The sequence below is a fragment of the Leucoraja erinacea genome, unplaced genomic scaffold (assembly GCF_028641065.1).
Source record: "Leucoraja erinacea ecotype New England unplaced genomic scaffold, Leri_hhj_1 Leri_103S, whole genome shotgun sequence".
Classification (NCBI taxonomy): Eukaryota; Metazoa; Chordata; class Chondrichthyes; order Rajiformes; family Rajidae; genus Leucoraja; species Leucoraja erinaceus.
The window spans coordinates 236,340-249,896 of NW_026575275.1; the positions used below are offsets into that span (position 1 = coordinate 236,340).

Sequence of the window (13,557 nt, forward strand, 5' to 3'; positions counted from 1 at the left end):
CTGAAGAGCAATGAATAGAGTCAGAGTCCCACAGCACGGAAACAGGCCATTCGGTCCAACTCGTCCATGCCAGCCAAGATGCCTCATCTAATCTGGCTTCATTTGTTTGTAAATAGACACAGAATGCTGGAGTAACACAGCGGGACAGGCAGCATCTGTGGAGAGAAGGAATGGGTGACATTTCGGGACACTTCTTCAGACTGAAAGTCAGGGGGGAGGGAGACACAGAGATAGTTACGGGTAAGGTGTGAAAATGAGACATCAAAGGGGACGAGGATCAAGGAATATGTAGAATAGATCATTGTGAGTTAGGGAAAGGTGACAACGAAGCATACAAAGATAAAATGTAATCAGGACAGTCAGACTGGTTAGAGAAACCAGTCTGGATAGACTTGGTTTATACTCTCTAAAGACTGGATAGACTTGGCTTATACTCTCTAGAAATTAGGAGATTGAGAGGGGATCTTATAGAAACTTACAAAATTCTTAAGGGGTTGGACAGGCTAGATGCAGGAAGATTGTTCCCGATGTTGGGGAAGTCCAGGACAAGGGGTCACAGCTTAAGGATAAGGGGGAAATCCTTTAAAACCGAGATGAGGAGAACTTTTTTCACACAGAGAGTGGTGAATCTCTGGAACTCTCTGCCACAGAGGGTAGTTGAGGCCAGTTCATTGGCTATATTTAAGAGGGAGTTAGATGTGGCCCTTGTGGCCAAGGGGATCAGAGGGTATGGAGAGAAGGCAGGTATGGGATACTGAGTTGGATGATCAGCCATGATCATATTGAATGGCGGTGCAGGCTCGAAGGGCCGAATGGCCTACTCCTGCACCTAATTTCTATGTTTCTATGTAGAACTAGGATGGAGGAGGGAGAGGGAAAGCAAGGGTTACTTGAAGTTCGAGAAGTCAATGTTCATACCGTGTTCTACAGGTGCGCGATAGAGAGCATACTGACTGGTTGCATCGTGGCCTGGTTCGGCAACTTGAACATCCAGGAGCGAAGAAGACTACAAGAAGTTGTCACCACCGGCTCTGACCTCCCCATCGACGAAGGGATCTATCGTACTTAAAATGGCAGCCAAAATCATCAAAGACCCACACCATCCTGGCCACACTCTCATCTCATCACTGCCATCAGGGAGAAGGTACAGGAGCCTGAAAACTGTAACGTCCAGGTTCTGGACCAGACTCGTCCCTACAGCCATCAGGCTATTAAACACAACAACGAATAAGCTCTGAGCTCTGAACTGCAAAAGACTAAATTATTATTGCACTATATTTGTTATTTATTGAACTTGTTCTTTGTTTTCTCTTCCCCCATTATGTACTATGTTTACATCTTCACATATTCTATTGTGCTGCAACATGTAAGAATTTAATTGTCCCATCAGGGACCTATGACAATAAAACACTCTCGACTCTTGGGTAGCACGGTGGCGCAGCGGTAGAGTTGCTGCCTTGCAGCGCTAGAGACCCAGGTTCAATCCCGACTATGGATGCTGTCTGCACACAGTTTGTACGTTCTCCCCGTGACCTGGGTTTTCTCCAACATCTCTGCTTTATTCCCACAACAAAGATGTACAGGTTTGTAGGTTAATTCACTTCAGTAGAAATTGTAAATTGTTCCTCGTGTGTTGGATAGTGTTAATGTGCGGGGTGATCGCTGGTCAGCATGGACTCAGGGGGCCGAACGTCCTGTTCCCACGTTGTACCTCTAAACTAAACTAAAATCTAGAGTGGGCTCAGGGAAGGGTAGGAGCCGATGATAAGATGGAAGCAAGAGAAAAACAAGGATGGCAGAATAAAAGAGAAAAAAAATAGTTTGGAGAGCTTGCGCTTCTGAACCTTCTGAATTTGTAGTCGGCAGGGCAGTGCTCTGCATATTGCCAACTTGGATGTGTTGTGCATACTAACGTGCTGTTCGTGCCCCCTTAAAACTGTCTCGTGAAGGTGATTTGACTATATTGTTGTCTAATTTATTCCATTCCCTTAAGGTTCTTACAAAGAATGAGTTCTTATAAATATCTGTCCTGGCGAATGGGGTTTCTATTTGCATATCATTTGACTTTCTTGTTCTCCTTTCTGTTGAGTATGTTATGTACCTATCTGCAGTTATGCCCCAACATCCCCTTTTGAATCCTGTACAACATGGCTAGTCTGTTCCTTGCCCTTCTTGTTTCCAGTGTTTCCCACTCCAGGTCAATAGACAATAGGTGCAGGAGCAGGCCATTTGGCCCTTCGAGCCAGGTCGGACAGCATCTGGGCGACACTGCTACCTCTATTGTAGTTCCCGATGCAAAAGCCTGCTGCTTTACTCTGTACCCCTTCTAGAGTGTTGATATGACCAGTCTTGTATGGGTCCCAGGTGCATGAAGCGTATTCCAGTGAGGCTCTAACCAATGTTGTATATGCTGTGGTTTTCACTTTCTTTCGGTGCTGTTTGTGACTAGTTGATTACAAGGTCATTTTTTGCTGGGGTAACATTAGGAAGAGAAGATTCAGGACAGCGCCTGTAAATGTGGGGGCGATATTCTTTTGCTCAAAATGTAGAAACAAAGAACTGGAGATGCAGGTTAATACACAAAAGGGCACAATGTTCTGGAGTAACCAAACAGGTTAGGCAGCATGTTGTTCAAGAAGGAACTGCAGATGCTGGAAAATCGAAGGTACACAAAAAAGCTGGAAAAACTCAGCGGGTGCAGCAGTATCTATGGAGCGAAGGAAATAGGCAACGTTTCGGACCGAAACCTTTCTTCAGACTGATAGGGGGTAGCGGGGAGAAGGGAGGAGAAACTGTCTCCAGAGAGAGGAGGAGAGCTTCTTCAAAGTAGGCATACCTTGAGGAGATTTCGCAGTGGAGTAGACAAAGTGTTCAAGAAGGAGATGCTGCCTGACCTGCTGAGTTACTCCAGCACTTGAATCATCTAGTCATACAGTGTGGGGATCGTGGGGCATAACTGCAGATAGATACATAACATACTCAATAGAAAGGCGAACAAGAAAGACAAATGATATGCAAATAGAAAAGGTTAGGCAGCATCTCTGAAGAAGGGTCTCGACCCAGAATGTCACCTGACCACGTTTCCAAGAGATGCTGCCTGACCTGCTGAGTTACTCCAGCACTTTGTGTCTATGAGTCATCTAGTCATACGGTGCGGCAACATGCACTTTAACCCAACTTCCCCACCTCAACCAACATGCCCCATCTACAATAGTCCCACCTGCCAGTGTTGGGACCATATCCCTCTAACTTACCCTATCCTATTCATGCACCTGTCTCAATGTTTCTTAAAACGTGATAGTCTCTGCCTCAACTACCGCCTTAAATATATCCATTCACAGCAAAGAATTCCACAGATTCACCACGCTCTGACTAAAGAAATTCCTCCTCATCTCATGCCTGAAGGAACGCCCTTTAATTCTGAGGCTATAACCTCGAGTCCAAGACTCTCCCACTAGTGGGAACATCCTCTCCACATCCACTCTATCCAAGCCTACTGTGTTCGGTTCCAGGCACAATGTTACAGGAAAGATGTTGGTTGTCAAGCTGGAAAGGGAGCAGAGAAGAGTTACGAGAATGTTGCCAGGTCTAGAGGATGTGAGCTGTAGGGAGAGGTTAAGTAGGGCGGGTCTAATAGGAATCAGAGGGATAACTGTCGCACAAAGGGTGGTGTATGGAAGGGGCTGCCTGAGGAGGTATTTGAGGAAGGTATTGTCGCAATGTTTAAGAAACATTCAGACAGGCACATGGATAAGATAGGTTTAGAGCGATATGGGCCAAACGCAGGCAGATTTTTTCCTTTCTTTTTTTCTTTAGTTTAGGATGGTTTTGTTTTTTCCTTTTTTCCTCTTTTTTGTCTTTTTATCTTTGTGTTTTATTTCTACATATAAGTTTTCTTTTAAATATTTACATAGAGACCGGGAGGTCTATATTCAATGTGTATTTTGACACTGGACTCATATTAGGTTATACCTGTTGTTAATGTGATCCTGATCCCTATGTATCAATACCATTGTTATCTCATAGAAACATAGAAAATAGGTGCAGGAGTAGGCCAATCGGCCCTTCGAGCCTGCACCGCCATTCAATACGATCATGGCTGATCATCCAACAGTATCCTGTACCTGCCTTGTCTCCATACCCCCTGATCCCTTTAGCCACAAGGGCCACATCTAACTCCCTCTTAAATATAGCCAATGAACTGGCCTCAACTACATTCTGTGGCAGAGAATTCCAGAGATTCACCATTCTCTGTGTAAAAAATGTTTTTCTCACCTCAGTCCTAAAAGATCTCCCCTTTATCCTTAAACTGTGACCCCTTGTTCTGGACTTCTCGTTGCACATATGTGCGATGACAATAAAAGATATTATTATTACTCTTTTTGCTCTGTCTTTTTTGTTTTGTTTTTGTTTTTAGGAAAAAAACGAATAAAAAGATTTTAAAAGAAAAAGGCAGATGGGAATAGTGCAGATGGGACATGTTGGTCGACGTGGGCCGAAGGGCCTGTTTCCACGCTATATCCCTCTATGACTCTATTGACCTGCTGTTGTCTGGCAAGTGCTATGACACAGCAGCCCTCATTTGAAAGCTGAACAGAAAGATTCTTTGCATCGCTACTCCTCCCTCTTCCCCGGACTCCCGGCCAAGGCGGCACGGAAGGTCTATGCCGACCCTTTAATGTTGAGGTCCTGCGAGTCAGCAACTCGGGACAAGTCTCTCTTCAAAAACTCACATGTATGTAAACACTCTGTGATCGTGGTGGCATCGATGAAGTAGCCGGCACACAGATAACAGACGATGTGTTCGTTCAGGTCTTTAATCTTCACTTTTACTTCTTCCTGCCAACGATAAACCATAAGCCCGCGAGTCACGCAACTGATCGTATCAGAGGCCAGTGTTAACACCTTCTCACGATGATACTTAATTGTTGATAGATCTTTCAAAGCCGCAACAATTTATGCCACAGATCTTTACGGCAGAAGAGTCTGATCGCAGGAGGTATAGATTTACGGGCTGATTGAAAAGATGGAGATGATGATTTTTTCAACCGCAGTGGGAGATAGCGTTTTGAATGCAGGACTACAAGGTGCACGGGGAATGTGGGTGACTTGAAATGGGAAAATTCAATGTTTCAGAACTTTTATATTATCATGAAGAAAATGTGGGCTTCATGCGGCAGGGTGAAGCAAAGAATGTGGGCTTCACAGGCTGAGACTGTCATATGCTGTGAGAATGGAGCGGCTGGGGTTGTGTACTCTGGAATTTAGAAGGATGAGAGGATATCTTATTGAACCATATAAGATTATTAAGGGTTTGGACACGCTGGAGGCAGGAAACATGTTCCCGACGTTGGGGGAGTCCAGAACCAGGGGCCACTGTTTAAAAATAGGGGGTAAGCCATTTGGAACGGAGATGAGGAAAAACTTTTTCTCACAGAGCGAGGGTGAGTCTGTGGAATTCTCTGCCTCAGATGGCGGTGGAGGCCGGTTCTCTGGATACTTTCAAGAGAGAGGTAGATAGGGCTCTTAAAGATAGCGGAGTCTTTTATACACATTTTATACATCAATCTCCTGCCAATCTTTTACTTTTAATATACATGTTGAATCTCTTGAGATTTTCCTTTACCTTGCCTGCCAAGTCCATCTCAAGACCACATTTTGTCTCCTCATTTCTCTCTCAAATGTACTCCATCACATCTCGCTTCACTTGATCCAGATTGCCCAAACCAATAGAACATGGAACAACACAGCACAAAAGGCTCACTGCCCCACCATGTCCATGTCGAATGTGATGCCAAGAACATCTCTCATCCACCTGTGTATAATCCATCTCCGTCCATTCCCTGCACAATCATATGCCAACCCAAAAGTCATTCAAATGCCACAATAGTATCTGCCTCAACCACCAACCCTGGCAGCGTGTTCCAGGCACTCACCACTCTCTGTGCAAATGAACCATGTTCCACAAATCTCCATTGTTAGTCTGTGGAATTCTCTGCCTCAGAGGGCGGTGGAAGCAGGTTCTCTGGATACTTTCAAGAGAGAGCCAGATAGGGCTCTTAAAGATAGCGGAGTCAGGGGATATGGGGAGAAGGCAGGAACGGGGCACTGATTGGGGATGATCAGCCATGATCACATTGAATGGCGGTGCTAGCTCGGGGCTGAATGGCCTCCTCCTGCACCTATTGTCATTAAACTTTGCTCCTCTCACCTTGAAGTGATGCCTTCTAGTAATGATTTTGTCCATCCCAGGAAAAAGGTTCTGATTGGCTACCTTATCTTAATTTAGAGATACAGCGCGGAAACAGGTCCTTTGGCTCCGTGCCGACCAGCGATCTCCGTACACTAACACTATCCTACACACACTAGAGACAATTTACGATTTTACCAAAGCAAATTAACCTTGAAACATAGAAGGAGGTTTGTTTGCCAGAATGTAGAAGAGTCCCGACCCAAAATGCAACCCGTCCTTTTTCTCCCCCCAGAGATTCTGCCTGTTCCACTGAGTTACTCCAGCACTTTGTGAATATCTTTATCAGAATGCTGTTTGCATTAGGGGTATTAGCTACAAGAGAGGGTGTACAAACTAGGATTGTTTCCTCCAGAGTTCCGGAGGTGGATGGGAGGCCTGATAGAAGTATATAGAATTATGTCAGGAGTAGACAGTTAGAACCTTTGTCCCCCAGGGTGAAAACCTCAAAGATTTCTACATCCATAGAAATTCGAGGTTATTCCAATTTCGCATTCACTCGGCCGAACGCACTATGGGAACTTCACTCGCCCCCCTGCAGGAACTATACATCAGGAGGTGCAACTACAGAGCCAATAAAATCATGGGAGACCCTTCCATCCCTGCAACGGACTGTTCCAGCTGCTACGGTCAGGCAAACGCCTCCGTTGCCATGCTGTGAGAACGGAGAGGTTGAGAAGGAGTTTCTTCCCAGAGGCCATTCATACTGTAAACTCCTATCTCACCAGGGACTAACTTTACTGAACATTTTTCCTTCCGCCCACAATATTTAATATGTAAAAGAATATGTGATTCTGTTTGTAGTTTGTTTGGTTGTTTGTTTGTTTGTCTTTTTGCACAAAGTCCGCGAGCATTGCCACTTTTCATTTCACTGCACATCTCGTATGTGTATGTGACGAATAAGCTTGACTTGACTTGACACTGTGTGAAAAAGTGTTTCCTCATCTCCGTTCTAAATGGCTTACCCCTGATTCTTAAGCTGAGGCCCCTGGTTCTGGACTCCCCCAACACCGGGAACATGTTTCCTGCCTCCAGCGTGTCCAAACCCTTAATAATCTTATATGTTTCAATAAGATCCCTTCTCATCTTTCTAAACTCCGGAGTATACAATACTCTGTATACAATAGACAATAGGTGCAGGAGTAGGCCATTCGGCTCTTCGTGCCTGCACCTAAGGGGCAATTTGCACATGAGGGGCAACTTATAGAGACCAATTAACCTACAAGCCCACATGACCTTGGAATGTAGTAAGGAACCAGAGCACCCGGAGGAAACCCACACTGTCACGGGAAGAACGGCCAAACTCCACAGACAGCAGCAGAGGTCAGGATGGAACATGGGCCTGTGGCACTGGGAGGCAGCAGCTCTACCAGCTGTGCCCCGCTGCCTTGTGGCCTTTGCAGCTAAAGGAACACCTGCCACTGCTAGTATGATTAAAATCAGAGATTATTTTCTAGATTATAGCTGTAGGAACATAAATCTTCAAATTACAGAGCTGGAAGAGATAGAGAGATATGAAGTGGCGAGACCATACAAGGATTTGAAAACAACAGGTAGAATTTTAAACAAGAAATATTACTTAACCCTGATAGACACAAAGTGCTGGAGTAACTCAACGGCACAGGCAGCATCTCTGGGGAGAAGGAGTGGATGACGTTTTGGGTCGAGACCCTTCTTCAGACTAGTCAGGGGAAAGGGAAACGAGAGATAGACAATGATTTAGTTTAGTCTTTTTTAGTTGAGAGATGTAGCGTAAAACAGGCACTTAGGCCCACCGAGTCCATGCCGACCAGTGATCCCTGTACACTTGCACTATCCTACACACACAGGGACAATTTTACAATCGTTACCGGAGCCAATTAACCTACAAACCTGTACGTCTTTGGAGTTACGGAGGAAACCGGAGCACCCGGAGAAAATCCGTAGTCAGGATTGAACCCGGGTCTCCAGCGCTGTGAGGCAGCTACTCTACCGCTGCGCCACAGTGCCTTAACAGATCTTGTGTGACCATAACCAGTCTGGTCAATAAAGGTGACCAGACTGAAATAAATTAAGCCCGTAATAAAAATTAATCAGTTACAAATTTAAAGTTAACGATCAATATCCCTTTCACTGCAGATAATTCCAATTTCTCCAGCTGTTCTTGCTTTACCAAGCAAGAACGTGGCTATTGCAACGTTTAAGAAACATTTAGACAGGTACGCACATGGATGGGGAAGAGGGATATGGGCCAAAGTCAGGCAGGTGGGGCTAGTGTAGATGCAACATGTTGGTCGGTGAGGTGAAGTTGGGCCGAAACGCCTGATTCCATGCTGTATAATAATAATACATTTTACTTGTATAGCGCTTTTCAAGGATTCAAAGTCGCTTTACATGGTGAGTCAAGAACAAAACAAAATAGAGCAGTAAGACAGAGATGCAAAGGGGAGGGGGACATGGGACTAAGGGTATGCAGAGGTGAAGAGATGGGTCTTGAGGCGGGACTGGAAGATGGTGAGGGACTCAGAAGTTCGGATCAATTGTGGGAGGGAGTTCCAGAGCCTGGAAGCTGCCCTGGAGAAGGCTGTGTCTCCAAAAGTGCAGAGGTTGGATTTCAGAATGGAGAGGAGACCAGCTGAAATGGATCTGAGGGACCGTGAGGGTTGGTAGGGGGAAGAGGAGGTCAGTGAGATAAGGGGGGGCCATGTGGTTGAGGGCTTTGTAGGGGAGGACCAGGATTTTGTAGATGATCCGGTGGGAAATGGGAAGTCAGTGAAGTTCTTTGAGGACTGGGATGATGTGGTGCCAGGATTTGGTGTGGGTAATGAGTCGGGCAGCTGCATTCTGGACCAGTTGGAGTCGGTATGACTCTATGCTCCTATGACTTATGAACATGAATTTATTGTTGAGGGCGGTTTAGGGCGGTTTAGTTTTAGTATAGAGATACTGCGCGGAAACAGGCCTTTCAGCCCATCGAGTCTGTGCCGACCAACGATCCCTGCACACCAACACTATCCTACACACACTTGGGACAATTTACAATTTAACCAAGTCAATGAACCTACAAACCTGTACGTCTCTCGAGTGTGGGAGGAAACCCGAGCACCCGGAAAAAACCCACGCAGGTCATGGGGAGAACGTACAAACTCCGTACAGACAACATCCGTGGTCATGATCAAACCCGGGTCTCTCGCGCTGTGAGGCAGCAACTCTACCGCTGCACCGCTGAGCCGTACTGAAGTTGGCAGTCATCTATATCAATGTCATATCCTGAGCAAGACGGGCTCTCCAAGGGGACAATTTGGTGGGTGGATGGTGGATAGGTTTCAACAACATGATCCACCTCATAGTACCCACAAGTCAAAGCCATGGGACAGGAGTGAATATGACCAAGATTGATTCAAGGGACAAAAAAAACTGAGAGATTGTTACACTTTATATCTGAAAGCCTAGAAAATGAGGCAGTTATTTCAGAGCCAGACAATTGGTAGCATGCTTACCAATTAGTTCAAGTTCAAGTGAGTTTATTGTCATGTGTCCCTGATAGGACAATGAATTAGATCAGCCATGATTGAATGGCGGAATAGACTTGGTGGGCCGAATGGCCTAACTCTGCTCCTAGAACTTATAGTGAACTTACCATAGAATGAAACGTTAAAAAACGGCAATTTTTGATTTGCTACATGTCGATAGGGCACCTTCCATCAGAAAAGCTCTCACCATCTAGACAGCGGCCCTGACCCACCTTGGAGATCCTCAGATTATCTTAAATCTGACTTCATCTTGCACTAAAAGTTACTTCCCTGACCGCGTATCTGTACACCATGGACAGTTTGATCGTAATCATGTGTAGTCTTTTCACTGACTGGATGCAACAAAAAAGCAGTCTCACCATCCCAGGAATTAACTTCATGAACATACGCTGCACTCCCTCAAAAGCAAGAATGTCATTCCACAAATTAGGAAACCAAAACTGCACACAATACTCCAGGTGTGGTCTCACCACGGCCTTATACAACTGCAGAACTGTACAACTTTGCTCCTATACTCAACTCCTCTCGTTATGAAGGCCAACATGCCATTAGCTTTCTTCACTGCCTGCCGTACCTGTATGCTTAATTTCAGTGACTGACCAGGTCTTGGTGTACCCTTTTCCTAACCTGACACCAATGAGAGGGGATCTCATTGAAACATATAAGATTGTTAAGGGCTTGGACACGCTAGAGGCAGAAACATGTTCCCGATGTTGGGGGAGTCCAGAACCAGGGGCCACAGTTTAAGAATAAGCAGTAAGCCATTTAGAACGGAGACGAGGAAACACTTTTTCTCACAGTTGTGAGTGTGGAATTCTCTGCCTCAAGAGGGCGGTGGAGGTAGGTTCTCTGGATGCTTTCAAGAGAGAGCTAGATAGGGCTCTTGAAAATAGCGGAGTTAGGGGATATAGGGAGAAGGCAGGAATGGGTACTGATTGGGGATGATCAGCCATGATCACATTGAATGGCGATGCTGGCTCGCAGGGCCTACTCCTGCACCTATTGTCTAATAATCTGTCTTCCCGTTCTTGCCTCCATAGTTGATAACCTCACATTTATCCATCTTAAACTGCATCTGCCATGCATCTGCCCACTCACCCAACTTGTCCAAGTCACTCTGCATCCTCATAGCATCCTCTTCATAATAATCAGTCATAATCATACTTTATTAATCAAGTATGTTTTGCAAAATATGAGGAATTTGATTTGCCATAGAGTCATACTAATAAAAAGCAACAGAACACACAAAATACAATTTAACATAAACATCCACCACAGTGACTCTTCCACATTCCTCACTATGATGGAAGGCGAAAAAAAAGTTCAATTTCTTCCCTTCACACTGTACAAAGTTCACACTGCCACCCAACTATGCGTCATCTACAAATTTGCTAATGTTACTTTCAATTCCTTCATCTAAATCGTTAATGTATATTGTAAATAGCTGCGTCCCAGCACCGAACCTTGCGGCACCCAATTAGTCACTGCCTGCCGTTCTTAAAGGGACCCGTTAATCCCAACTCTTTGTTTCCTGTCTGCCAACCAATTTTCTATCCATGTCAATACCCTATATGTTAATGTGTGTTTATTGTTGTTTTATTGTATGGTATTATATGTATGACTGCTGCAATTTCGTTCAGACTAAGTCTGAATGACAATAAAAGGCTATCTATCTATCTACCTCCAATACCATGTGCTCTAATTTTTACACTTATCTCTCGCGAAATGTCACCCATTCCTTCTCTCCAGAAATGCTGCCTGTCCCGCTGTCCCAGCTTCCTACCACAGGCTGTGAGGCTGCTAAACAGTCACTCTGTACTCACAGTCACTTGATTCTGCGGCTGGCACTGGCCACTTTAATAACTGGCACTGGCCACTCAAATCAGTTGCCCCGGACAATTTTATGATTGGTTTATTGTATTTTAACGTTGTGTTTTACCTGCTTTTAACTATTTATTTATACTGTTCCATCAGGGACTGGATTGTTTTGAGTGTTACGATGTGTGAAACGTTTTAAATTTCATGTGCGATGCTCCGCTATTCCCTGGGAAACGTCTTTTCATTTTGCACTGTACAACTGTAGCTTGCAAGATGACAATAAAGGTTGATTGATTGATTGGATTGATTGAGTTACTCCAGCCTTTTGGCAGGAAACATGTTCCCGATGTTGGGGGAGTCCAGGACCAGGGGCCACAGTTTAAGAATAAGGAGTAAGCCATTTTGAACGGAGACGAGGAAACACTTTTTCTCACAGAGAGTGGTGAGTCTGTGGAATTCTCTGCCTCAAAGGGCGGTGGAGGCAGGTTCTCTGGATGCTTTCACGAGAGAGCTAGATAGGGCTCTTAAAGATAGCGGAGTCAGGGGATATGAGGAGAAGGCAGGAACGGGGTACTTGGTTCTTGGTGTCTTGGTCCTCCAAAATATTCCAAATGGAATTTAAACTGGAGGTGATGAAGGGAGGGTTTATTGTAGATTATGTACTGATTGGGGATGATCAGCCATGATCACATTGAATGGCAGTGCTGGCTCGAAGGGCCGAATGGTCTATTAATCCAGAGCTCCCAGGCTCTGGAACTCCCTCCCCAAACTGATCCGCAATTCTGTGTCCCTCACCATCTTCCAGTCCCGCCTCAAGACCCATCTCTTCACCTCTGCCTATCCTTAGCCCCACGTCCCCCTCCCTTTTCATATGTGCATTAATTGCCTCATATTGTGTTTTGTATTGTATTCTGTCTTTACTCTGTGTACTAGTCATGTCTCTACTATTTATTTAATTCCCCTTACATGTTTTTCCTCTACCTGCTAAATTTTTGTAAGGTGTCCTTGAGACTCTTGAAAGGCGCCCATAAATAAAATGTATTATTATTATTATTATTATGCAGGAACGGGGTACTGGGTACTTGGTTCTTGGTCCTCCAAAATATTCCAAATGGAAATTAAACTGGAGGTGGTGAAGGGAGGGCTTATTGTGGATTATGTACTGATTGTGGATGATCAGCCATGATCACATTGAATGGCGGTGCTGGCTCGAAGGGCCGAATGGTCTATTATTTATTGCCACCAAAACTAATTACACCACGCGCACGCGCAAGACAGCACAGAACTGGCGCTGTGGCGCAAGCGCGGCCCGACCTGGATGCTGACGCATGCGCACTACGCACGACAGTGCCGGAGCTCCTGCACCAACATGGCGGCGAGGAGCGGGAGCAGCGGCCTTGCAGCCGGTCGCCCACTGCCCCCTCCGTAAGGCGACAGCGTTGTAAACCCGTGCAGCCCACCCCGTCCCGCGCCGCGCCGTCCCCTGCCCGCCCCTGCCCGCCACCATCCACCCCCACCCCGGCCGTTGATGTGCGCACCTCGTTCCGCAGCGGGTCGAGCTTGTACACCGTCTGCAGCTGGTTGCGGAGCCGCATCGCGTTCGCCATCGGAGCGTCAACCGCCATCGCGCTGCGTCGCCCGGCCTCACGCGTCATCACGCAGACAGCGTTGCGGGCCGTCGCCCCACAGGGCGTCACCGCGTAGGGCGTGTGCGAGTGTCATCACGCAGACAGCGTTGCATCACGCAGACAGCAGACAGCCTTGCGGGCCGTCGCCCTCACAGGGCGTCACCGCGTAGGGCGTGTGCGAGTGTTGACGTCATCACGCAGACAGCGTTGCGGGCCGTCGCCCCACAGGGCGTCACCGCGTAGGGCGTGTGCGAGTGAACACGTCATCGCGCAAGGCGTCCTGGTCTGGGCCAAGGGGGTGCGCTGTTGCCATGGAAACCAGGGAGGTGACCACAGCCAGGGCTGGGTA

At 46.3% G+C, this 13,557-nt stretch overlaps 1 protein-coding gene across 2 annotated transcripts in view; it reads right to left on the reverse strand.

Moving 5' to 3' along the window:
• The window catches only part of pcgf1 (polycomb group ring finger 1), a 68,310-nt gene extending 55,040 nt beyond the window's left edge, over window positions 1–13,270 (reverse strand). For both annotated transcript variants that reach the window (XM_055665028.1, XM_055665027.1), the window contains exons 1-2: window positions 13,119–13,270; window positions 4,734–4,839 (exon numbers count right to left, since the gene is read on the reverse strand). In XM_055665028.1, the coding sequence (XP_055521003.1) occupies window positions 4,734–4,839; window positions 13,119–13,235 (223 nt within the window). In that variant the 5' untranslated portion in view covers window positions 13,236–13,270. The remainder of the gene's footprint in view (window positions 1–4,733; window positions 4,840–13,118) is intronic.
• Window positions 13,271–13,557: the final 287 nt, after the last annotated feature.